The 25315-nt window shown below is 31.1% G+C and overlaps 1 protein-coding gene across 2 annotated transcripts; it reads left to right on the forward strand.

Annotated features, from left to right (window-relative positions):
• Positions 1 to 38: 38 nt before the first annotated feature.
• On the forward strand, positions 39 to 24349 carry LOC130655525 (uncharacterized). 2 transcript variants are annotated; one of them, XM_057458297.1, is made up of 21 exons: positions 39 to 279; positions 1144 to 1196; positions 1538 to 1821; positions 1910 to 2179; positions 4208 to 4441; positions 4526 to 4759; positions 4932 to 5162; positions 5408 to 5552; positions 6023 to 6415; positions 6492 to 6742; positions 6901 to 7167; positions 7257 to 7499; positions 9809 to 10057; positions 10153 to 10389; positions 14226 to 14450; positions 14523 to 14670; positions 15240 to 15605; positions 15740 to 18993; positions 19371 to 20024; positions 20129 to 23228; positions 23379 to 24349. In XM_057458297.1, the coding sequence occupies exons 3-21, from the start codon at positions 1540 to 1542 to the stop codon at positions 23495 to 23497; spliced, it is 10902 nt and encodes a 3633-aa protein (XP_057314280.1). In that variant the 5' UTR covers positions 39 to 279; positions 1144 to 1196; positions 1538 to 1539; the 3' UTR covers positions 23498 to 24349. The 2 variants fall into 2 exon arrangements, with proteins under 2 accessions (XP_057314280.1, XP_057314281.1); XM_057458298.1 differs by having other exon boundaries at positions 9812 to 10057.
• Positions 24350 to 25315: the final 966 nt, after the last annotated feature.

Raw genomic sequence — 25315 nt, forward strand, 5'->3', positions numbered from 1 at the left:
AAAAGGTCGGTGGTAAATTCTAGGAATTTTATTCACGGTATTTAACAAGCTCTAAACAGGTTCTTCGCCCTGGATTTTCTTACTTATAAATAGCATGTATTCACTACTTCATATAAAGTTTAAAATTAAGTCAGCGATGGGTCAAATTAAATTAATTAGGTTGAGACGGTTTTACTTTCCATAACAAGATACTAGACGCGGAAAGAGAAGTGAAAGTAGTTATCAACAAGGTGAAATAAACAAGATCTTGCTGTATATAACTATACTTGAAAAGTTCAGGTAAAATCTTTGTTTACAAGCCAAGATACTTAGCTATGCATCTACTTCGTATTTGTTTGAAAAGTTATTAGATCATTTAGCTAACTTTGTATTTTTTTGTTAAATGTAGGAAAGTAGCTAGCTAGCTATATTCATAAATTCTTTTTTGTGCATATAAGGATGGTTTCTGAATATTAAAAAAATAGTAATGACAATGTACTTTAAGTTTTGTAAAGTAAATTACTCTATAAATTTTGTAGAGATTATTTTTGAATCTAGCTCAACAATAAAAAAGTCAATACGTTTTATAAATTAATAATTTGTATTTTAAGAATATACTCTTTCATTTCAGATCAAAACAACTCACTGTGAAAAATCTAACTCTAAGATGAATAATAAATAAAATGAGATTTAATTTTTTAAGAAAAATTATTTGACTTCATTTTTATTTTTCTAAAAAAAGCTTGCTGGAACATGTTGTAGAGTACACCAGAAAACAAAAACATGTCACAAGAAACTATTTTCTTGTCTTAACAAATTTTTAGTCAGCTGACAAAGAATTTTTGTTGTTGTTGTCAATCATTAAAATTTTATAAAATTCTGAAAAAATTCCCTATCTGCAAAAGGGGAAATCCCAGAAATAGTCTATACATAAAGTCTATACATAAATCTAATGAAAGAACTTTTTTTATTTTTTATTTTTTAAAGACTTATAGGCAGTGGTTAAATATAGAATTTATACAACAAAAGTTTATTTGATTCTTACATTGTAAACAGACTTTTAATATAATAATTTCTATAATATTTTTATTTTATTTTTAACAAAGTTAATGGTGCACATAAAATGACATTTCCATTATTTAACCAACCTACATATTTTTTTAGACACCTAAATAACCATGTGGAATGGAATTTAATTAGTTAATCATTTTGTACAGGTATGATGTTATTATATATGTAAACCAATGCATTGAAGGAGTTTCTAAGTTCATGCTAATAAACTATTTTCTCCTCAACAACATTTTTGTGTGTAAAAATTGAAGTAACTAAATAATTGACCTTAAATTATAGAAGAATGTATTACAATCTTTAATTTTGGAACAGAAAGGAAAGCTTAGAATATTTGTTTAAAGCCATCCAAGCCAGCATCAAAATTTATTCCTTTATACCCAATATTTAGATATAATTTTGAAATTTACTATAGCTGCAGTTGTATCACTTGCTGGTAAAATTTTGACTAAATTACCCTGAAATCTCCTGAAAACAATTCTCTACATAGGTATGGAATCAATTAACTTGATGATTGAGGAAGGCTATAGCTACTTGTCAAACCATGCTGTAGGTGACGTGTTAGCTGTCTGTCGAAGAGGAAGAGAAATAATTAAAATACTCCCATTGCTTGACAATGTTTCCTATAAGGGTGCCGTGTGTGAATTCCACATTCTCTCTATGTTGGCTTGCATGATTGATGATGGTAATAACAGATATGTTCAAGCCATCTTACATTTCCGTAATGCATACAATACAAACCCAACTAAAACAAAATCATTGTTGGAAAAGAGAGTAAGTTTTTAGCTTAAATCTAAATAAACATGCTTCTTTAATTAGTTTTAAGGAATAAGTTATTTATATTTATTTTTTCCTAATTTAGCTGGGAAGCCATTTTCTGGAAACAATTTTAAAATTTTTGCTTGAAAAATGTTTTCCAAATGAAGAAGTACTTGATGGAATAATTACATTGTTAAATGTTGCTAAACTTAGACAAACAACATCAGCTGTTTCCAGTACCAATCCACAGTTTGTTTCGGCGTGTGAGTGTTGGATGCATTGTATGGTTCGAAAGATAAACTTGCTTAATTTTTTTCCTGAAGAGTTTTACTTTTATGCTACTCTTAGGTCCGTTCAAGAATCTGTAGTAAAGGTAATTTTATTCAAATGTGCTATACTTTTCAATGAATAGACTATACTATACTATATGATAAAATAAAGTTATTCTCATACGAAATACAGAGTTATTAACATCCTGAAATCCCTAAATTTTAGTGTGCAAATCAAAAAATAAACTTGAAAATTTTAGTGAAAACCTACAATAGAACATGAGAGAACTGAGCTAGAAAATCCTAAAATCTCTTTTCAGAGAAGACCACAAGACCTGGAATTTTTAATTTAAATTTTGTTTGTTAAAGTGTTATTTGTGAACACAACTTTTTAAATTTTTTAATTACTGTTGACATTAGTGATTATAAAAAACCCACACAATATTGAAAATCCTGCAATACAAGTCTATATTTTAATTTTTTGACTCATAAAATTTTGGCGCAGAACCAATCAAATTTCTGACTTTGCAATGTAACTTGTTCAATAAGCAATTGCTAAAAAAATTCTCGTTTAGCAAAATGTAAAATTTTTGCTATTTGTGAACATTGAATAGTCTTCATCCATCATCTTTGCAGCATCTGAGGAGTTAATGTGCAGGTTTACTCATAAAATCTTTCATAACAAATTTGTCCTTTTTTATATTAGATAGATGGATGTGCATATTTTACATGGCTGATCTCACAAATATTGAGGGATATACCCTGTCTATTATTTCCAGGAGGGGCCATGGCTTGACATGAAGTCCTAGAGTATTTAATGCTCATTTTGAGCTACACCGACTCAGGATCCGCACTATACCAGACAACTCCATGCAAAATCCAACAGCCCACACAGTTTGCAATCTCCTCATTTTTCTCACATGGCTTGGGTTAATCCCTGGACAATGAACATTCACTCGCCCGTATTAAATCGCTGCAAGGAAAATCAAACCTCTGTCTCCCAATAAATTGCGAGAGTTATAACCACTAAGCTAGGACACCACAAATGCTTTTATTTATGAAAAATAATCAGCACCAAAATGCTGACATCAGTATATAATGTCAGTTGTAGAGCATTTTGGCATTTAACACTATAAGTAAGACAACAATGGAATTTAACAAATACCATTTTTGCATCCTATCTCTGAGCTTTGTGGTAGTATATACAGTTGGTTTTTTGATGTATGACTCAAAATAAATACTTCTATATATTGTTAATTTAATTTGATATATTGAAGTTAAAGAAGCTGTTTTAGATGGTCTAACGGAACTTTTAGGCATGTTTCAATTCCCTACCAAAATTAGAAAAGTTGACCCTCCTCCAGAGTCCTGACTGTTTTATGTATTGAGGTGTACTTTTAAGCCATGGTAAATATGATTTTTCCTGGCATGAATTAAATTTACAACTGCAAATTTTAAATGATATTTGCCGATTTAAGGATACTGTAAGGTTTTTGAAGTTGATCATTAGAATGGCGAAATTCCTTAAAGTTTTTATTTTCATGAAAGTAAAAAACAAGACCATTTTGTTATGATATAAAATACTTTTCATGATTATTTTTGCTTTAATGCAATAAAGAAAAAAGAAGAAGAGAAGTTCCAATGGTGCTTGAAACTAAGTTATTAAATTATGGACCTCTTGTTCATAACAGTCTTGCATTGGATTTTAAATTGCAGAGTCATTTGAAAATACATATTTTTTTCTCCTTAACATTCCAAGTGCAATGACTTCTGAGTGAACAAATAAAAAAAAATGTGATGGCATATTTCAGCCCCTGGTGTCAGGCATTGGGTAACTTTCTTCCTGAGTTTTATTACTTTTGACAAAAACTAGATTACAACTAAGTGTGAACTTACTCAGTTCAAATGAAATCCCACTAAAATGCCCATATACTTCGATCACTCATTGTGTGTTTAATAGGAGCGAAAAATATTTCCCAATTTTAACGGATCTGGTATAGGATTTTGTTATATCTTTAGTTAACACAGAACTTTCTTTATAAGATTATGATAAAAAGAATTTTTCAAATTTTTGCTTAAGAATACATTTTCTAATAGCCTATGCTGTAACTTAAAGTGAACCATTTTTATAGGATGCTATTAAAAAGTGGGTTATAGCTGGCAAGAAAGAATTTTATAAGTCTCAGTTAGCTGATGAAGCATTGGTATCATTTGAAATTGCAGAATCGTTTATATCTTACACTGATATCAGCAAAAAGCTTTTGGATTACATAACAATGCACATAACAGCTTTACTTTATTTGGAAAAAGATGCTGATGTCTCAGCAGATTATTTTCAATCATTTCAAGTAGAAGATAATGTCATAGTAATTCAATTTTATCTTACTTATTTTAAAATGAACATTTCTGTCTATTGAAATCTGTTAATGAATTTAGTTTTGTTTTTTTAGGAGAAATTGTTAAATAATTGGCGTGACAAGGCTTTAGAACTTCGCAAAAGGGCAGATTACACAGGAGCTATGCATTTTTTTGGAAGTGCGTTATCTCTTTCCATGAACATGGAACCCTTAAAGTTTAGATGCCTTTCTACAGATGCTGCTTTATGCGCAATAGAAGAAAAGAGATATTTTAAAGCTGTTAGCTTTATAAAAAAGGGCTTTCAGAAGTGCTCAACCATAGATAAGGTACTTTTTAAGTAATATTAACTAGAAAAAAATCATACACATCAATGCCACAAATACTTCTAATTGTACTGATGAGTATGGAACTCTTGCATAAGCTATAGACACTGTAAAATCCTTTTTTCTAAAGATTAACAAATTTATTCTACTATAGTAAGTTACTGTATTTTTTAAGATTATTGCTGTGAAATGGAAAGATATTGGAAATTCTTTATATACTGAAAAACAATTTGATACATCATTGTCTGTGTATAAGTTATCAAACAGTATTACTCCAGATGATGAAGTTGAACTGAAAAGGGACATATTCTCTTACATATCCCTGCTGAACTTAAAGTTAAAAGATTATCACGAAGCTGCAAATGCTGCAACCAAGTGCATAGAAATTGATCCAACATGGCATAAGGTATGAACATTTGAAATATATACTGAGCAGAATAAATTTAGTTTTACATCTCTACCTATTGTCATTGACAAATTTCAGAATATCAACTTTTAAAACAACATTATATGCTGTATGAAATAGATTGTATATTTTTATTAAAATATAACAAAAATTAAGTTTGGCATTCAACTATTTTGAAAAAAGCATGTCAATACCCTTTTATGTGACTAGTTCCACTGGTTAACACACTATTTTTTTTGGTTTAGGCTTATTTCAGACTTGGTAGTGCATACGAAATACTAAAAAAATATGATCAAAGTTTGTTAGCTTATTGCAATGGATTACGAAGGGCTGATAAAGACAATAAAGAATTGTATATTAAAGAAATTGTTAAAATTAGATCTGAAAATGGTATGTGAAAATAAAAGATTAAATAATAAACTGATTTTAACTAAAATTGCAAAGGCCGTTAACAACACAATTTAAAACAATTAAAATTAAAAGCAATTTTAATTTAACCTATTTTTGAAGAAGTAGGAGCAAGAAAGTGTAAAATTCCCTTCTCTTGAAAATAAAAAGAAAATAGTGAAAACATAATTTAAGAAAGGGAATTTTAATCTTGCATTTTGGGGGTGTGACTTTTTTCTGTTTAATAATTTAGTTGGGTTTTTATAATTTATACATTTATACACTTTTTTATTTTATTTTTAAAAGTTAATGATATACAAGTTGTGCAATTAGGCATGCACTGTAACAGCTTTAATAAATACACAACATTCTCAAAAGAACTCCCCTGTTGCCTGCCTTCCCCTTAAACATTCTCTTGAATAAACACCCTGTCTATTTTTTTCAGGGTATTTGTAAAGTTTTATTTGACTTAGATTCCAAAGATGACTTACCAGAAATGATCTCATATGATGACGTCATCTGTGTGTTGAAAAAACTGTTTAAAACAACACTAAAAAATTCCTGGGACATACTAGAAAATTTACTCTTATATACAAGCATTGGAAAAGAATTAAATATTGAATTTCTTTCACTTCATCAAGCTTTAACATCATCTGTATCTGCAGATTTATTTGTACTACTGATATCCAAAAATTTGAACATTGATGAAGTATTACAAGGTCAAACTATGGTGCAGCATGCATTACAGTTAAATTTGTATAAACATTGTGCTATTTTGATTGGTAATGGAGCAAGGGAAGATACAGAGTCAGCTGCAAATACACTCCCACCAGTTCTGGCTTGCACAAAGCTTGTTTTGAAGACAGGTATTTGTATATACTTGTACAGCTTTAAATTTTTAATGAGTGTTATAATTTTTTAATGGAATATTGTGTTGTTTAGGCAAAACAGAAATTTTGAGACATCTTCTGGAAATGGAAGTTGACATTTCAGCGGTGGATCAACAGAGTAACACAGCACTTCATTTGTGTTGCGAAGGACATTGTACTGAAGAAAGCATAACAGTGATAAGGATCCTGCTAGAGGCAGGGATAAATGACAATATTGTAAATAGAAGGAAAAGAAAGGCCTTTGAACTGCTGAAGCATACTGACTTACGAATGCAAATATTTAACCCTGAGATGGCCTCTAAGGTAGATTTTTACGCCCCTCGGTTGATTAAAGTTTATTTAACACTTGTTTTCTTTTTGTAAATTAACATAACAGGAAACAATATAGTATTTTTCTAAATAGGTTCTTTTTTATGATTTGATTAAAACTGCATTGCTGATATTGTTGTCATTGTGTTTAGGTTCAATTACCTATGGATATAAAGGTGCTAAAAGAAAGAGCATTTAAGGCTTTTTCATCAAAAGAATGGACCAGTGCAGCTACTATGTTCTTTGACGTTTGTAAAAAGATTTGTAAACATTCAAAGTTTGAGAAAGAAGAATGTGAATTATGTGTCTATGCAGGTGTATCCAACCTTCATGCAGGAGACATGCAAAAGGGATTTGGGCTTCTTTGTAAAGCAGAGTCATTGTGTAAAATCACGTTAAAAAAGGTATTAAAAGACACAGTAAGTATTCTAATTTCTTTAACATCCAATTTGTTTAGTATCCAATAGTATCCTATACAATATATAAAGAATTGCCTGTTTCTTTTTAGTTAAGTGATGGCTACCTCACCGATCTTTACCACTTTGTACTTCACCACTGCATTACCAAGATTGATCACTTGGAGATTTCTTTGCTGGCTATGGGATTCCTTAACAGAAACACTGATGAAAGTCATCGGGATATATTCTTGTTAGCTAAATATTGTGTCGATTCCAAAATCTTTCCTCATTCCAACCTTGAAGTTTTTGTTATTGAATTAAATATTTTAAAAGTTGAGGAAGCTTATATTTTAGTAAGTTTTTTTTTCGTTATCAAGTTTTTATTATATTATACTTTGTTTTATCCACAATATCAGGGTAAGACAATTGAAGTAAATTTTGACATGCTGTATTTTCCGGTATATAACCCGCGGGTTATAAGTTGATTTTTACGAGTTCCACCCATTGGTGCGGGTTATATTGTGGTGCGGGTTATGTGATAAGTTTTATATTTTCTGTCATTTATTGCAAAATTTAAAGTTTATACATTCAAAATGAAAAAAATAGTACCAACGAGATAAAATGCGTACATTAATATAACTGCATGTGTGATCCTATATCTACGTAATTTTGTGTTGAATGTAATTCTAATCTATTTATACTTTGCAATCACATTGAGCACATTGAAATGATTTGCTTTTGGTAATAGAGCAATATAGCAGGTATTATTTTTAGGTTTAATTGAGACGTATTTCACAACCTAGTGCCCAGGACTTAATTATTAATTCCTATTAAAAATTTTGAAAAATGTTAAAATTAAAGTATAGATAATAATTTTCTTTTTTTATCTTCGCTACCTTCCAGCAACATGTGGCCACTTAAAATATCAAAAATAATTATAAAATACAATTAATAAGACACACGCAACTATCTCCTCCTCATTGCCACCATTCATTTTATTATGTACACTGTGATTGCTGAGATATAAATAGATAACAAAATTCTATAAACATTAGAAAAGAACGTTCCGTACATCGCTGTTACAGACAATCCGTGATAATTATTATGTTGTTTATTTTTATGCCAAACAAAACCTAAATATACATAAAAAACAGAGATTTTACTTTAGGTTTATAACCTGATAGAATGGTTTTTTATTTGTTTGTTTGTTTAATCGCAGGAAGCAAGAGTTATTATTGGCTGAAACTAATGTCTACCAATAAAAAGAAAACAGCATTGTCTGATTTAATACTGTCGGCATTAGCAGAAGATCGACTTGTCAAATTAATTTTAATTCATTATTATTTCGGCAATCGAAGACAAGGAAGTTAAGGCTAAGAGATTCGCTAGTTCAGACACTCGGTTCTCGTGTTTGGGGTTCATGAGTTTAAACGTCCCCCACTTGTCTCCAGCATGAAAAAACAGAAAACACGCACATGTTTGTAAAATGATTAGGGTAAGTAAAATACGCTGAATTTTTTTCTTAACATGATGGGGGTTATGCAAAGGTGCGGGTTAGTAAAACACATTGATTGAAATTTTATGCGGGTTATACTAACGTGCGGGCTATCTGATAGCATCTAGTTTATAACTCCCTACAAAAGCTGAGCTGCGTGTTATACGATGTGCGGGTTATATACCAGAAAATACGGGAACAGAAAGGTTAAGTCATTCGACTTTTCTAAAGTTATATGGTATTATTCCTCTCTAAGTGGAAAAATACACTGAAAGAGAGGAACAATGGAAAGATCTGTCATTCCAATGTTAGTTACGTCATTCGCATCTAATGTGTAGAACTTAAAAACACTGATCAAGAAAATGATAGGTGAATGTGATTTTATTAAACGGTTGAAGAGATATTGGATTTAAAGAATTTTTAATAGTTACCAAACGGTATAACCAGAAACAGTTAGGTTGACCAAGCTCTAGGTTGTCCGTAGGTACCCATGCAGGAGATGATATCAGTTATTTTCACTGGTTCCCAAGTAATTTGGCCTCAATATTTTAAGCACAATACAATGGTTTTACTAATCTTCCTTTAATGTATTGATGCCTATCATCCCTATTTACCTGGTTACACATGTCAAAGTTTTAACTCTGCTGTGTAACAAATGAAACAAAAGAATATCATCCTTGCAAGCGTTACACACAGACTTAGTTTATTATTAAAACAGATTATGTATGATAGCATAGAGTAGAGCTTTATCCAGTAAAATATCTACTTGATGAGAGTGGTTATCTTCATTTGCCAGTGAAGTATATTCACTTAAAAATTGAAGGTTTTACAAGTGTACTGTTAGATTTAAGTGACTCATAGTATGAATGCCTTGCTCCTTTAGACAGAAGTAGTGTCAGGATACAGATGATAATTTAAAGAGAATTGGAGTGCGATGAATAAATAAGTGAGTACAGAGACCAGTTAGTTTTAAGAACAAACTATTTGTGGAATAATAATACATAATGAAAACTTGTTAGAGCAGATTTTTGCAGCAAAGTAGTTTGGATACAGGACTAGTCAAGTCGAGATCAGTTTAGAAGGTTGCTGTTAATATGATAGTGATGATAATAAGTCTAACATGAAAGTGTATTTACTAATAATCAATTTGATGTTGTTTTATGTTAGGAGTTATGTCAAGCAATGATGTCATTGGGAATGATGGAAATAGAAATGGGTAACCTTGAAGATGCTAAAAATTCATTGATATCAATTGATCAACTTTCTGAGTTGTGGGAAGTTACTAATCCCGATTTAACTCTTCTTCATGCTTTGTCACTCTTACATTGTGGTGTTTGTTTTCAAATGAGAAGGGAACCTTTTTCAACCATTGCGTTTATGCAAAAAGCTAAATCTATTAAAGATGATATTCATGAGGTAGTAAATGAAGTTTTTTTTTGAAAAATATTAAAAAGCCATCAGTTTTTGTCTATTTTATTTTCTATTTTTTATGTTGTTATTTTTTTTAACAGGATGCTATCAAGTTATATGATGAAAATGCAGATTTATTTTGGAATAAGCAGGAGTACAACAAAGCATATGTATTTTATTCTATGAAGAAAAACCTATGTGATGTATTTGGATTTGAAAAAAGGATTCAATTCAACTGTATCACAGATTTGGCACATTGTCTGGTGAAGTTGGGTGAAGAAAAAAGAGCATGTGATATACTGTCTCAATTAGTTTGCCAATATAAGAAAATAGATATGGTATTTATGTTACATTATATTGTACTTGTTGTTATATATCATTACATCATTTTGTTTTGCAGATTGCTTCTTCCATTGAAGAGTAAACTCAGAAAACTAAATACCTTAGTGAAAGAAGAAAAACAATTGTGAAAAAGAATGTTAAAATGGGAACATTCTATCCACATTTTCTGGGCCAAAAAACCCCTAAGTATGCTAATGATAATAATAATTTAAAAATATAAGCAGAAAGCTTTTCGTTTTATTATAAAAGCATCAACAGTCTACATAATCTTTTTTAAACAAAATCATTTTATATTTCATTGTAAGTATTTTTCATGAATTTAATTACAAAGTAGTTCATATTAGGCACAATAGGCCTATACAGTTATTATTGGACAAATTGCAATAATTATGGATTCTTCAAGTGATTGTTTCATCATCATCATCATCATCATCATCATCATCATCATCATTCTCGGCTTAACGTCCGTTTTCCATGCTAGCATGGGTTGGACGGGGTATATTAATGACCCTCTTCCAATCTGATCTAGACTGTGTTAGCAATATAAATAATACGTAGATATTGTAGCAACTTCCTTTGAATCGATAAATTTCAAGGTCTTAAATATTTTAATTTGGTATCATCATTAACAAGGTTTTCACAAAATCTATTGTACTTATTGATCTGTATTCCTCAATTTTGCATGCCAGTTCAAGAACGTAAATAACATTGATTAAAATTAAGCAAATGTCCAGTCTGTTGGTATTACTGCTGAATTATAAAACCAGGAAGATCAATATATAGGTTATTGTTAGATATCACACTCTTAAGATAATGTGAGAGTGTGGACAGAGAATTATGTCTCTACTTGTATCGCCTTTAAGCTGCCGCTGTACAGTTTGGAAAGTCATGATGTAGTGTTTCTTGTTTTGTGTTGCAAATGCTGCAGGTACTGTTTGTTATTGTCCCCCGTGTTTTGAGATTTCCTTTTGTTAGCGAAGCAAGTATCAGGTAATTTTTAAAAAATGTGAACATATTGGAGAGCATTTTTACCAACTACTAATTCTTTTCTGGTCAACCCTGCTCATGTATTAGTTTCATTACTTTACACTTTAATGCTTATGGTTTCAAGGGCCAAAGATTGCACATTCTCCATGCAAGGTTGATGAATTAAAAAGAGCAAACAGTGAGCATCATTTTGTTGATTTTTATGTTCAACAAATCTTCTGAATAATTGTAGTATAATTATTACTTCATCTTCTGTAGAAGTAAGTCATTGTTTGGACTAGTATAGAAAGCATATGACCTTTGCCAAAAATTCAAGCATCAAGGTCTTTTTGTGGTTATAAACTGCTAAGAATGAAGTCTACCCTTTTACAGCACAAGGGACTTGTTGACACTAAAATGTTTCTTATTATTATTTTGCTTCCATATCTTTGGTAGTACCAGTAAACCATCTTTTCAAAATACCCATGATTGTAATCTTCATCTTTATTATGCTGCCCAGATTTGTATAGGTAAAACGTTGGTGTCATCTGGATGTATACTTGTTACAGAGTACAAATGAGCAGTCTTTTGAAAACTACGATAAAATTTCATTAAGTACAGCAGACTTTGGCTTTACAACGAAACACATTACACGTTCTCAGAGAAATCTCAAATCACTTTTATTCTGTTTTACAATAATTCCAGTAAAATATAAAGAGAGAGTGTTCACTATCGTTTTTGTATCTTTATTTTTGGAGTCCACAGTGAATGTTGATGGGAAGATTTTTTTCAGAGTGATTTAGTAACCTTCATGGTAGCTTTTTCAGCTATTTCAGCTATCTACTTCATTTCGTTTACATAAGTGAATCTTAATCTTGTTTTACAGGATTTTCTAAATTGATCTCTTATATTCATATTGCGTTTTAACTTCGTTATTTAACTTAACATCCTTCCAGTTGCCGGATTTTATACATTTTTTAATTTAAAGAGCAAATTTTGCTTAAGGAGTGAGTATTATTTTCTTTGTATAATCCTAATCCAAATTTGACTCATTTAAACGATATATAGGCTCCCAGTCATATTCTTACATTGATTTAGGTTACATGTCCTTATTTCCTTCTTCCAGAACTTTTGGTTGTTTATCTTTTTAACACACCTGATAGCATCATGGTTGCTACACGATGTCAAAATTATGCTGGTACTTTTTATAGTGGACACTTTATTTGATAACATAACATCAATTAAGGTAGTGTTGTGGACTAATATTTTGCTTAAATCCATAAATAATTAGCATGTCTTTACAGTCTCTGTGATCGTTACCTTCAAGGTAATTAACATTAACGTCTCCTTGATGTATGCACAACTTTGAATGTTCGCGAAGCAGCATGATTAGCGAATGGACTTGAGAACAGTGATGGTCGTTGGCTTTGTATCATAATTAGGATCCTTAATGTCTTTGAAGTAGAAAAAGGACAATAGAGGGTGAAAATAATCTATTTTCATAACATTTGAAAAAATGTTGTCAACTATGCATTGCAAGACCACTTGTAATGATATCCTAGGTTTAGACACAACTCCTACAGTAATAAAATACTAAAAAATAAATATTATTACTGGTGTTCATTGAGAAAAATAAGTTTACCATGTTTTTTTAGGATTGACAGCAAGATATTGTTTAGCGTAGCAGTTATTCGCAGGTACCATATGGTTGAAAAATTAAGTACAACAGTACAAGTCAAGACAACTAGGACTCTAATGTAAAATTGCAACTTTCAACTTAGTGAAAGAAAAGTATTTGAAATCTATAGTTTCTTCTTTATTAATCCTTAACCAATTCATTAAATGAGGTATATTCTTATTTCCTATGTTAACCAGATGTCCATAATCATATTGTCCTCAATTCTAAATGGTTGGAATTTTCCAGTGATCACATTACTTTCTCTCCATTCAAAGCCAAGAGTCATTCTAACTCTTATGCATACATACATACATACATACATACATACATGAAGCATTGTCTGGATCAGTTTCCCATTCATTGCTGCTCATCCACTCTTCTAATTCATGAGTCTTATATCTCCAATATTTATCTCTTTTCTTCATGTAAATATAAAATTCTGCATGCCATTATCAACATCACTTTGTTCATGTGAAGTCAAAAGGCATTTGTTGTAATTGTGGACACTAGTAGTAGGTTCTCGTTGTTTGGGTTCAGCTGTCAAAGGTTCTTCCTTTAAAACTCCTAATCACGGTCAGACAATATTTTTTCACATAATGAATTATCTAAATCGATTTTATCAGCACTATTAAACAAAATTTCATCTATATCATTTTGTTTTTTTTGAGAACCTTTTATCTCTACCATATTTAAAATTGTATAAAAAAGAATTGCAGCATCTACGAACTAGCATTATTTAGTTTCTTGACAATAAGATTATCTGGTTCACGTGAATTGAGTTTCTGCTTGCAGATTCACCCTTGTAGACAGTAAAACCTAAAAACGCTGGTACCCACAGGGCAGGTAATATGGAAAAATAATATTTTTTTTATCACATCCTCTTGTGGGTAAGAAGAAGTGTATCGTTAACTAGGTCATTAGGCTTTAATTTTACTTTTTGTTTAATATTATGGGAATTAAAGCACTATTGATATGTGTAAAAGTATAGTGCTACGAATAAACGAACTAAAATATTATAATAGTTGACATTAGTTGTTTTTGGAGTAATTGTTTTTGATGACATGGTATATTTCCTTAGTTAAGAGGTACTCATATCTAAAGTTTGATATTATCAGCAGCATGCACTAAAAAAAAAAAAATTGAACAAGGAGTTTTTTTAAAGCATTGTATTCTCTGTCATCATTTTAGAGATTTTCAAAAAGGCTTCACGCTATTGCAAGTGACTTGAAGAAAGATACTAATCATGCAATAAATGTTTACAAATGGGCTTTAAAAACTGCACCTGAGGAAGAAAAAAAATATGTTGCTTTGCTTAATGCAGACATTTCATTCAATCTCATGAAAACAAAGGATTATAACAATGCTGTCAAATTTGCAAAGAATTGTACAAGAATAAGACCAGATTGGCCCAAGGTGAGATATTCTTTCTAAATTTATTTTTTTACCATATGTTCAAACAAGTATTTTGTTTCCATTTTGTTACAGGGATATTTCCGGTTGGGAACAGCTTTTTTTAAAGTTCGGATGTACAGTCAAAGCTGGAAAAAATTGAAAGAAGGTCTTGCATTGGTTTCAGATGAGCCTTCTCAAATGAGTTTTTTGATGGAACTTTTCAAAGCCAAAATTCATTCTGGTATGTATGACTGACAAAACACATTTCCCGGCTCCCTGAAAATGTTATTTTGCTCAAACTTCCAAAGGAGTGTTAATTGAAAAATGAACCATTATTATCTTTTTTATCTCATTATCTTTTTCTCTTTTCGTACAAATAAGTACTAAGAACTGAGTTATCAAATTAATGCACAGTGTTGCCAAAAAAAAATCTTACAACATTTGATTTAAAAATTGGATTGTGTTAGCAACACAATGTTGTAAGTTTTTCAATTTTGGCAATGTTACTAGATTAGTCAATAAATCTTCCTCTTCTTTCTGTAAAACCGAGTCAGAAAAAATCACATTAACAATGTCTTACCAACTTACATTTTCACAATTTTAGTGTAAGCTAATTCACTTTTCACCAAAAGTCCAAATCTGTATGAGATAACAAAATTTTTGTTAAACAAGAACTTATAGTATCCTTAAGCAACAGCTCATATAACAAGTTTTATTAAGCAGGTTTACTTAGACATATTAATGTCATATTAATATATTTTATCAAGTTATATGTACAGATTAACAGTTTAAATCTTTCTTTTAATTTAGACATTGAAGAATTTTTGCACCTTGATGTTTCTGAAACAGTTTGTACAAAACTACTTGAGAAACTTGTGAAAGAAAAAACATGGTGTATTATTGAAAATATTATGTTATTTTCCTCTCTCAGCAAACATATCAAAAGAGACAGCATACCATTTTTAAAGGCAGTGGAGAACTCAACATCTGAAAAGTTTATAGAATTTCTAATTGACAAAAAATTTAGCCTGAATGAAGACTTGGAAATTTCCATTGTGGCAGCACTACGAAAGGATTGGTTTAAAGTTGGTTTTAAGTTACTGTCCTTCTGCCAAGAAGTCTTAAGCAATACTCATTCACCTCTTCAAAAATGTGTTGAATTAATAATAAAAACAGGTACATAAATTGTTTGTTTGTTTGGTTGTTGAATGATGTCTTTTCATGTACCTATATTATCTATATTAACAAATGTTTTTAGAAAATGCAAAAAAATACAGTACTTCAAATTTTTTTTTCATTTTCTGTTTTAGAAAAATGGAAATTTTTAAGGCACTTTTTGTCTGTATCTTTGGTGGATCAAGACGACAGGACTTCTGCTATCATGTTGTGTTGTAAAGGTCCATGCAATCAATGTAAATTAAATATCATACAGGAAATGACAAATACTGGTCCTTTAAATATTGATAAAAATCTCTTATTAAAAAAAATAAAAGAACCTGATCCAAGATTGCAATTGTTATATCAATATAGTGAACCTGTAGAACTTAAACTGAAAGAAAGCACTTCTGAATTCAAATTATCGTCTGTGCTTGAACCCCAGAAAACTGAGGAAAAGAAAAAGAAAAAGAAAAAAAAGAAGAAAAAGAAGAAAAATGTTATTGTTAGTGTTGACCAATTGCAGATATCAGTCAGAAATGCACCTTCCCAAACTGCTACTAAGGTTGCGAGCAATGAGGACTTGGTAATTCCAATACTGGAAGATGTATCAAAAGAAATTAGTTCTTTGATAGATTCATTTGGATTGGTTAATGACCAAGCAAAACAAATAAAAAAAGATTCTACTGCAGAAATAGATCAAAACTTAAGTTCTCTAATTGAGACATACTCGCCACAGCCAATTTCTGCACATCCATCTGACAAAAAAGATGAAAAATATTTAGAAGAGAATGAAGAAGCTGAGAAGGAAGAAGAAAAAGAAGAAAAAGAAGAAGAAAGAGGAGATGAAGAGGATGGGACAGATGGAGAGATCGTTGTACTTGATGGTTTACCATGGGAAGTTGAATGCACCAGTGATGTTTGGCAGGTATTGAAAGATAATAGCTTAGATCCGCTTTTAAAAAAAATGATTTTAAAAAAGATTAAGAAGTTAGCTTGTGGAGACTGGTCAAGAGGAATAGCTAAGCGTTTAGAAGGAACCAAAGATGGAATAAGATTGTATGAAGCAAAAATCAACAAAGGGAGTCGTATTTTATGGGAGGTTTCTATATCATTTTCTGCTCGTTGTAGTATGGACACTGTTCAGTTAGATGCCATTGACATAGAAAAGGAATGGGAAAATGGTGCTGTGTATGTAGATAAAATTCGTGTTTGGAATATTGCATTACATCATGACGATGTTCCCAAGATGATAGAGAAAATCATTAATTCACATGAAAGAGGGCGAGCATGTCTTATTCGAAAACAATTGAAGGGGATTAAAAAAGATCCAATGGAAGTTAAACATGAGAAATTACCAAACATTTACATCAATGAGAAGTATGCAAAGGAGTTTATGAAAAAAATGTCCTCAAGTAAACCAATACAACCTGTTGAGGACGAAAACCGTTATCTTTTCTTTCCACCAGCAAGTCCCAATCAACAAGAGTTTCATATTTTAAAATTTTATGCTTTCACTTCAGCAATGGCAAGTAGGATTCTCAGTTTAACACGTTCTCAATGTGATTTTCCATTTCAAGTTAGTGAGCTAGAGCATACCGTGATTCACTTGGAGCCCAAAAATAAATGTTCTATTCTGCTTCTTGGTAGAAGTGGTACTGGAAAGACTACATGCTGTTTGTATCGTCTTTGGGCACATTATAGGAATTATTGGAACAATGCACAGCATGCTGGCCCTTTACTGCCAAAGCTTAAAAAACCAGAGTTTGAGGAAGAGGATGATCAAATCACACAGATTGAGGCATACGTTACAAAGGATGACGCAACTTCAAATGGAGAGGACAATGTTGTACCTTGTCTGTGTGAAGGAGCTTGTAATTGCGAATTTTTAAATCTCCAAATAGAGCAATCAGAAGACATTGTATTGCTGGAAAAATGTAAAAAGAATGACACCCATTGTGACACAGTTTTAAATGACGAAGTTGAAAGCAAGGATGAAGATAAAGGGACTACAGAAGAGTTTGAGGAGTATGAACATCTCCGCCAACTTCTGATTACAAAAAATGAGGTTCTGTGTAATGAAATAAAAAAGAACTTCAAAGAATTGTGTGATGGCAGCCTAACAAACAATTTTAATGCAGATGAACTAGAAATGACATCTATAAAAGAGATTCCTGTTGATAGGTATCCTTTATTTATAACTACAAAAGATCTTCTCTTGTTGTTAGACGTTTCTCTAGAAAGCCCCCCATTTTTTAAAAGAGATGAAAATGGCAAGATGGTTGAAGATATACCTGGCTGGGGTGAAAACAAAACTCATTTGTCATATTTGCCATTATTTGATGAAGATCTCAGTGATAATGAAAATGAAGAGTTTTTAGAAAATGATGATAGCGGTAGTGAGGATAACCCTACAGTTGGATCTGAACAACGAATCAGAAACAAGAAAGGAGATTTAGTACGTAGGGTAGAAGTAACATATGAAGTGCTTCTTAACGAGCTCTGGCCCATAATTAGTAAGGGTAAAAGCACTGATTGTCACCCTTCTCTTGTTTGGATGGAAATAAAATCCTTTATAAAAGGATGTGCCAAATCATTTCTTAATGAAACTGGAACTTTAACATTGGAAGAATATAAAGAGATTGGACGTAAAAGGGCACCTAACTTTACAGGTGACAGAGAAAGTATTTATGCAATGTTTAAGCAGTATGAGAAAGTAAAAAAATCACTGGGTTATTTTGATGAGATGGATGTTCATTTTAACATGTATAAAAGAATGAAAAATTTTGTTGTTCCGGAATGGGGATTTCATCAGATATTTGTGGATGAAACTCAAGATTTTACTCAAGCAGAATTACTACTTCTCTTACGATGCAGTTTAAATCCCAATGCCATGTTCTTTTCCGGGGACACTGCTCAAAGTATTATGAATGGTGTTGCATTCAGATTTTGTGATCTTCAATCATTGCTTTTTATAGCTAAGAAAGAGTTCGATCAAAATAAGATTCTTCCTCTGGTGGCGGTACCAAAGAAGATTCACCAGTTAACGCATAACTACCGATCACACAGTGGTATTCTACAACTAGCTTCTGTTATTGTTCAGTACCTGAAATTGTTGTTTCCTGAATCGTTTGACCATTTGCGACCAGATGTTGGGTTGTTTCCTGGACCGAAGCCTGTGATTTTAGATACTAGTGATTTTTCAGAACTTGCTATGTTGTTGCAAGGCAGTAAACGTGAAACTTCTGCCATTGAATTTGGAGCACATCAAGTTGTTCTTGTTCAGAATGAGAAAAGCAAAGAAGAACTTCCTGCTGAACTGAGTTATGGTTTGGTTTTAAGTATTTATGAAGCAAAAGGTTTGGAGTTCGATGATGTCCTACTGTACAACTTCTTTAAGGATTCTCAGGTAAAGTGTGATTCTTTCCATTGATTACACAGAGTTAATATTTGAAATATAATACACTTAATGCTATTTATCTAGGAAATATCCCATCAATGAAATATTTTCTTGATAAGTTTGGGAAAATTTTGCAAAATTTTCTAAATACAAAAGATAAACTGGAAGTTGTTAAAAGAACTGCATTAATTCGAGATTTTTATTGTTATTACCTTTCTGCTTATTTTTTTCCTGTTAGTATGGTATCGGTTTTTATTAAGTCAAACAAATTATGTCTTGGTATACTATGAAAAGCAAGAGTTATCAATTTATTTTTTTATGTATACTTAATATATTATGTTTCTTTGATATATGTAGAGTCATATATTATATATTGTTTTTTTCAGGCTTTAGAGGAATGGAGAGTTATTTCAAGTAATATCAAAAACTTGACAGAAGAAGAGAATGTCTCTGAAAGTAGCTTGCAAGTGCTTTCGGAAGATTTTTTGGAGCATGAAGCAAGACCTTTAGAGTTTGACAAAAACAAGCACAAGCTTTTAAATGCTGAGTTAAAGAAGTTTTATACTGCTGTGACAAGAGCAAGAGTTAATGTCTGGATATTTGACGAAGATAAGAAGAAGAGAGGACCTATATTTGAAATGCTTGTAAAGAAATCTCTTGTTAATGTTGTCAAGCTTGATGATGATTCTTCAAAGGAGATTTTATTTGCTGAAAAATCTTCACAAGAGGAATGGTATAAACAAGCAGAATATTTTTATGAAAAGGGTCTTTGGAAACTAGCATTAAAATGTTCAGAGAAAGCGTGTCACCAAAAATTGAAAGAAAAATGTCTGGCACAGCTCCAGGCTTATCAAGCCCTAGAGAAGGCACAACAGTGGAAATTGAAAAGAAATCGTAAACTTCTTGATGATGTTTATGCAGAATTTAGAACATCTGCTAAATTATTTTTACAATGTGGATTATTTGAGGAAGCAAAAACATGTCTCAAAAATTGCAAAGAATGGTTCCATCTTGCTCATTTGTGTGAAAAGCAGGAGAAGGTAAGCCAAGTCAGCCTAAAGGCATCAATATACCAATCTTTTTTTTCCTTACTTAAGTTGCTGATACTATAAACAATTTTATGGTTTAATTTTCTTTTTTATAGTTCTCCACAGCAGCTATGTATTACAAAAAGAGTGGGAAAGGGGTTGAAGAGGCTTTGAGATGTTACCATTATGCTGGTGATGTAAGAGGTGCAGTTGCTTTATTAAAATCAAAGAAGCGATATTTAGAATGCTTAGAGCTTTTGCAGAAGTATGAAAGGACAGAGAAAATGAATTTTTGGACGCGCATGGCCAAAAAGTCTGTTACTGAAAAAGCATGCAAAGAATACTATGAAGATGAAAAGTACAAATTATTGGAGAAAATTTTGTGTTTTATGAGTTTTGAAGATCAGTCGTCTTTTCTTTCTGACAAAGTGGAGTGTGAAGATCTTTTGCTGAAGTTATACCTGAAGCATAAAAAGACAGATCTAGCAACACAATTTTATTTAAATAGGCAAAGTTATTTAGAGGCTGGTAATGTTTCTTCTGATCCACGCTCAAAAATTATATATTTATTACAAGCTGCAAGGAAAATTTTGAATGCAAAGAATAACAGTAGTGAGTTTGATAAGCAGAAAACAACAGTGCTAGAAAGGTTAGAGCAGACATATTGTCTCTTAGATAACAATGATTACCTTGTAAGAGCTGATTGCTTGTATTACAAAATGCTTCTGAAGGATAACGTAGCATGTATCAAGGATGCCTTGTGGTATTACCATAAAGCCGATAGTGTATTTGGGAAGCTACTATGCTTTCAACATTGGTTAAGAAGAAGTAAAGATTGTATATTAGAATATCTTCCTGAATTGGGGTGTAACTGCCTTAAAGCAGTCAGCGATACTGTAGATGATCATATCAATATACTAAAAGAATATCTGGATGGAGAGAACATAATGGAACGAGATTATCATACTTTCTTTGGATTTGCGACAATAAAAGATAACCCTGATGATTTCACAGTGAAAGATATAACAACAGTTTCTTATTTTGAAACGTTTATTAACGAAGAAAGTGGGAAAAGGTTAAATTTTACAAAAAACATTTCTAAAGACAAAGCAAGGAATTTTGTTGCGAAAGTTTTATTTTGTATTTTGAAAGATTTGACAGATAAGTTACAAAAGTCGATTGGACTTAACCTTATTTCCTTTGAAATTTGCCACCATTCTTGCACAAATAAGAAATGTGTGAAATCACACATCACACCTAAACTTGAAAACTTTTTGGAAGGAAGACAGTTGATTATTAGTCTTTTAAAGCTTCGCAATGTGATGCAGGATGGAAACAAAAAATTAGCTTCTCATGCAGACTTCTACCAATGGAAAGATTTAATTGAAGCATACTCCGTGATTGAATGTGTGTACAATTTTTTTGATGGTTATCTGTCATATTTACATGTCATTCGAATTGAATCAGTAGTTGAATTTTTCAGAGTTAATAACATAGCAGGACATCAACTTACATCTTGCATAAGAGAAGTGTGGAGAGTTAAGGAAGAATCTCAATTCATTGATTTGAATGTTTATCACATGCTGTCATTCCTGTCATATGTTGTTGATAGGTTTAATCCAGTTATCGATGAATTAATGTTTCATGCTGACAGTAGTTCAAACCTCAGAAAGAAATACAGTTTCAATGTCCTAAAGCCATTCTATGATTATCTAGACAAGTTATATTTTCAATATCATGTAATAAAAGCATTAAAAGCAAATTACTTGTTATTGTCTGTGCCTATGAAAATACAGTCTCTAATAAACCCCACTCTTGCAACATTCTGCAACTTAATGGAATTTCCTTTGCTACTAATCTTCACATGCCTCTCCGCCACATTTGGTAAACCAATTTGCATGCCTGAAAGTTTTATTGCTAAAAAAGATCTCTGGGATAAATTATACAGTAATGAAGATAAATCAGGTTTTAATTTAGCAGTCAGTAAAATTCACTCTGACAAAGCTGGACGATTTCCAGGAGAATTGCAGCGATTTTTGAATCTACTACTTAGTTTAGATTCATGTTGTAGCCCGTTTTTATTATTAAAGCATGAGCTACAAAACTTAGGAGATGGAAACAGTCCAGGAAATTTGCAATTTTGTGAAAAGCTACTGGTATTGTACCTGATTGTTATGGCAAATATGCAAATGTTTGGTCTGTCTTATGGCCAATACATGATGCTAACATTTAAAAAGAACCTTGTCGGTGGAAACCATTATCTTTGCAATGTGTTTAATTCCTTAGCTTCAATAACAAATTCTCTGCAAGCTAAGGCGTTGTTGGCAAACATTCTGCATAAGAGTCATGATAGACTAAATGACTATTTCTGGAGTCCTAAACATTCTCGACTGCAATCTACGTTAATCAAAAATGAAAAAAAGCAAGATTCAAGAGAAGCTCATCCAGAAAAGAAAGTAATTATCAAAAAAAGAGAAGTAATACCAGGAGACAAAGAAAATAGCCCTTCCGAAGAAAAGGTTGTTATTGAACCCGCAAAATATGAAGGTGATATATCAAATGAGCATGCAGAAGCTATAATTAAGACATCGAAAAATGAACAATATGCTGCAATATGGAAAAGTTCTGGCGAAGGAATTATAATTGAAGATAGAAATAGTGAATCTGAAGAGGAGGATGTAGAAGAGGAAGAGAAGGCTACATTCCGAAAAATGGCTGCTGTCAGAAGTAATGCAGTTACAAAGATAGCTAATTGGTGGAAAGAAATAATGGAAAAACGGGAACTGTGTAAGAAAGAGGTTCTCGTTGTAAAAAAGGAAAGAAAAAGAATTGAACATGCGGATAAGAACTTGGATAGGATAGACACCCTTGAAACATCATCAACCCTAGTTGAAGAAGACAAATATTTTAAGAACGGAACTTGTATTGTGTGTGGAGACAAATGTTTAAAAACTTTGCTAAATGATACCAGCCACGAGAGAAAGGTTACTGAATACGAACAATTCGTTCTTGTCGAGAAAGATTTTAAGGTATTGTTTGATAGTTATGATGAAGTGTATGGGAATGATGCGATGGATATTGATGAATGGCATGAGATTGATATTGAAATAGGTGATCTTTCAACAAAAATAAGAGTTGTAAGACTTACTAAAAGATGGGAGGATTTTCCAAAACTTCGTGATTTTGCAACTGCTCTTCACAACAAAATAAACAATGGTAAGATCATAAAATTTTTCTTCATCTAAGTATTTCGGTTATTTGTTTATTTGTGTTTTAAATGTTATATATTTAACAGTGAAATGACATTATCCTAATTATTTATATGAGATTGTTAAAAATGAAATACAGTCTTTCCTTTTTTTTTAGTATCACAACGTTTGGAGGAATTAGAAACAGAAGAGGAGTTCATTGAAGTTCTTGGTCCTAAACGTGGTAAAAATCGAAAGAAGACTTGCCAAAAGAAAAGTTCTGGCAAAAGAAAATAATTTGTCTTTTCAGCTAATTTTGTGTATTTTTGCTTTTATAATGAATCAGTTTTTATGTATTTTTAAAAACTTCTGGAAGAGGTGACTTAGACAGTAAAATAATAGCTTGTGTAACGAAAACAAATGGATTGTTGCACCATGAAAATTCAACAGTTTTAATAGATATCAAGAATATTGAATGGTAATGCAACACGAGCAATTGTCACAAAAGTTTTTTATTGTTTTCTCAATTGCTTAAACAACCTTTAAATTATTTCGACGTTTTCAAGCACAGCAGGTTATATTAATTATATTAATCATTTATAATACTTATAACAGCAATACGAAATTGTATATTTTATTCTTTTATGAACTTTGATTTTATGAAGTGTACTATAGCATTTATTATTTTCGAATTATCAGTCGCAAATTGCACAAGTTAAGAGATCTTATAATGTTCTAACAGAACGGTAGATTTAATTTTTATTTGTAAATTTTGTATTGCATATTGTACTTTATAATTCATATTAGTAATTAAGTAGTATTAAATTATTTAGTATAAAAATTGTTAATAACGTTTTTTCCTAGTTATAGAAAAAGGAATGAGAAAAAAAACTTTTTATTAATGAAACTCTTTAAAAATCAAAATGTTTTCTTTTAAACTGTCCTGTATTTTATCGTATGTTAGTTTTGTGTAATATTTTATCTGGATATATTATAGAATAGTTTGACGTTGTAAAATGATGTATAATTTATTAAATAAATGCAATAATTTGGTTTTTTTGTTTATTGCTTTAAGTTACATTATTTCTTTTTAATGTTAGACCAAGTATCATGTGAGAATGTTTAAAGGAGAATTGAGGTCAAAACTCACCTTTTTATTTTTTGTTATTATTTGAATCCTTCCAAAAAATATAAATGTCAAATGTTTATATTAAAGGAATAACAAGAGAGCAATACTTGGGATAATCTTGTTAAGCCGAGTCTGTTTCTGTCACGATTTGTTTTCCATATCTTCTGATTTTTTTATTTTCTTTACATATTTTTAATATTGCCTGAATCAAGACGTTTGATTTTTTTCTTGTGTTTGTATTTTTGTTTGTCGCACCTTGGCACATTTTTTTGTAACAATGTGTCTGTACATACCCAGATATATAAACACATTAAAACCATCATGTGATTCGTTGATAAAATTTGAAATGTTTGCTTCCCTGCTCCACAAAAATAATTTTTTATAGGAGCTGGTTCACACAAAAAAATTATTTTTTATTTTATAACAAAACATAACTCAAGCTTTTTTTAAATAACTGCTGTGGGTAGTCTGACCTTCATTGTTGTTTGAAACAACGTTTATTTCACTTCAGCGTCTCTTGTTGACTTGGTTACTGTTAGGCCTTATATGTTATTGTGTTACAATTTTTCTTGTTATTTTTTAACACTTGACATTGATATTTATGTAGGAAGTCAAGAAATTTTCGGTTCCCTTGCAAATATCATGGAAATAGCATAAATATACTTTGTTGCTCTCTGAATATGCAATAGCTGGTAGCAGAGGAATGAATGTTTTCATTTGAGGTTTGAAATTGTCTCGCACCAGTGACATCTTCTCACGACTTTGCTAATTTACTGATATATTTGAATTTAAGAATTTTTAAGTGTGCAAATTCATTCAAGAAAGCTCATTAACAAAGTTTGTTTTTGGTACTCAATTCTTCTTTAAATCCTACAAATTAATTATTTTAATATCAATTTTTTTTAATTAACATTATTATGGCTGTTTTTATAGGGTTTTTTTATGAGAGGCTATTTAGGGACTATTATGAGGGGCTAATTTAAGTG

This window comes from Hydractinia symbiolongicarpus, chromosome 8 (assembly GCF_029227915.1).
Source record: "Hydractinia symbiolongicarpus strain clone_291-10 chromosome 8, HSymV2.1, whole genome shotgun sequence".
Taxonomy (NCBI): Eukaryota; Metazoa; Cnidaria; class Hydrozoa; order Anthoathecata; family Hydractiniidae; genus Hydractinia; species Hydractinia symbiolongicarpus.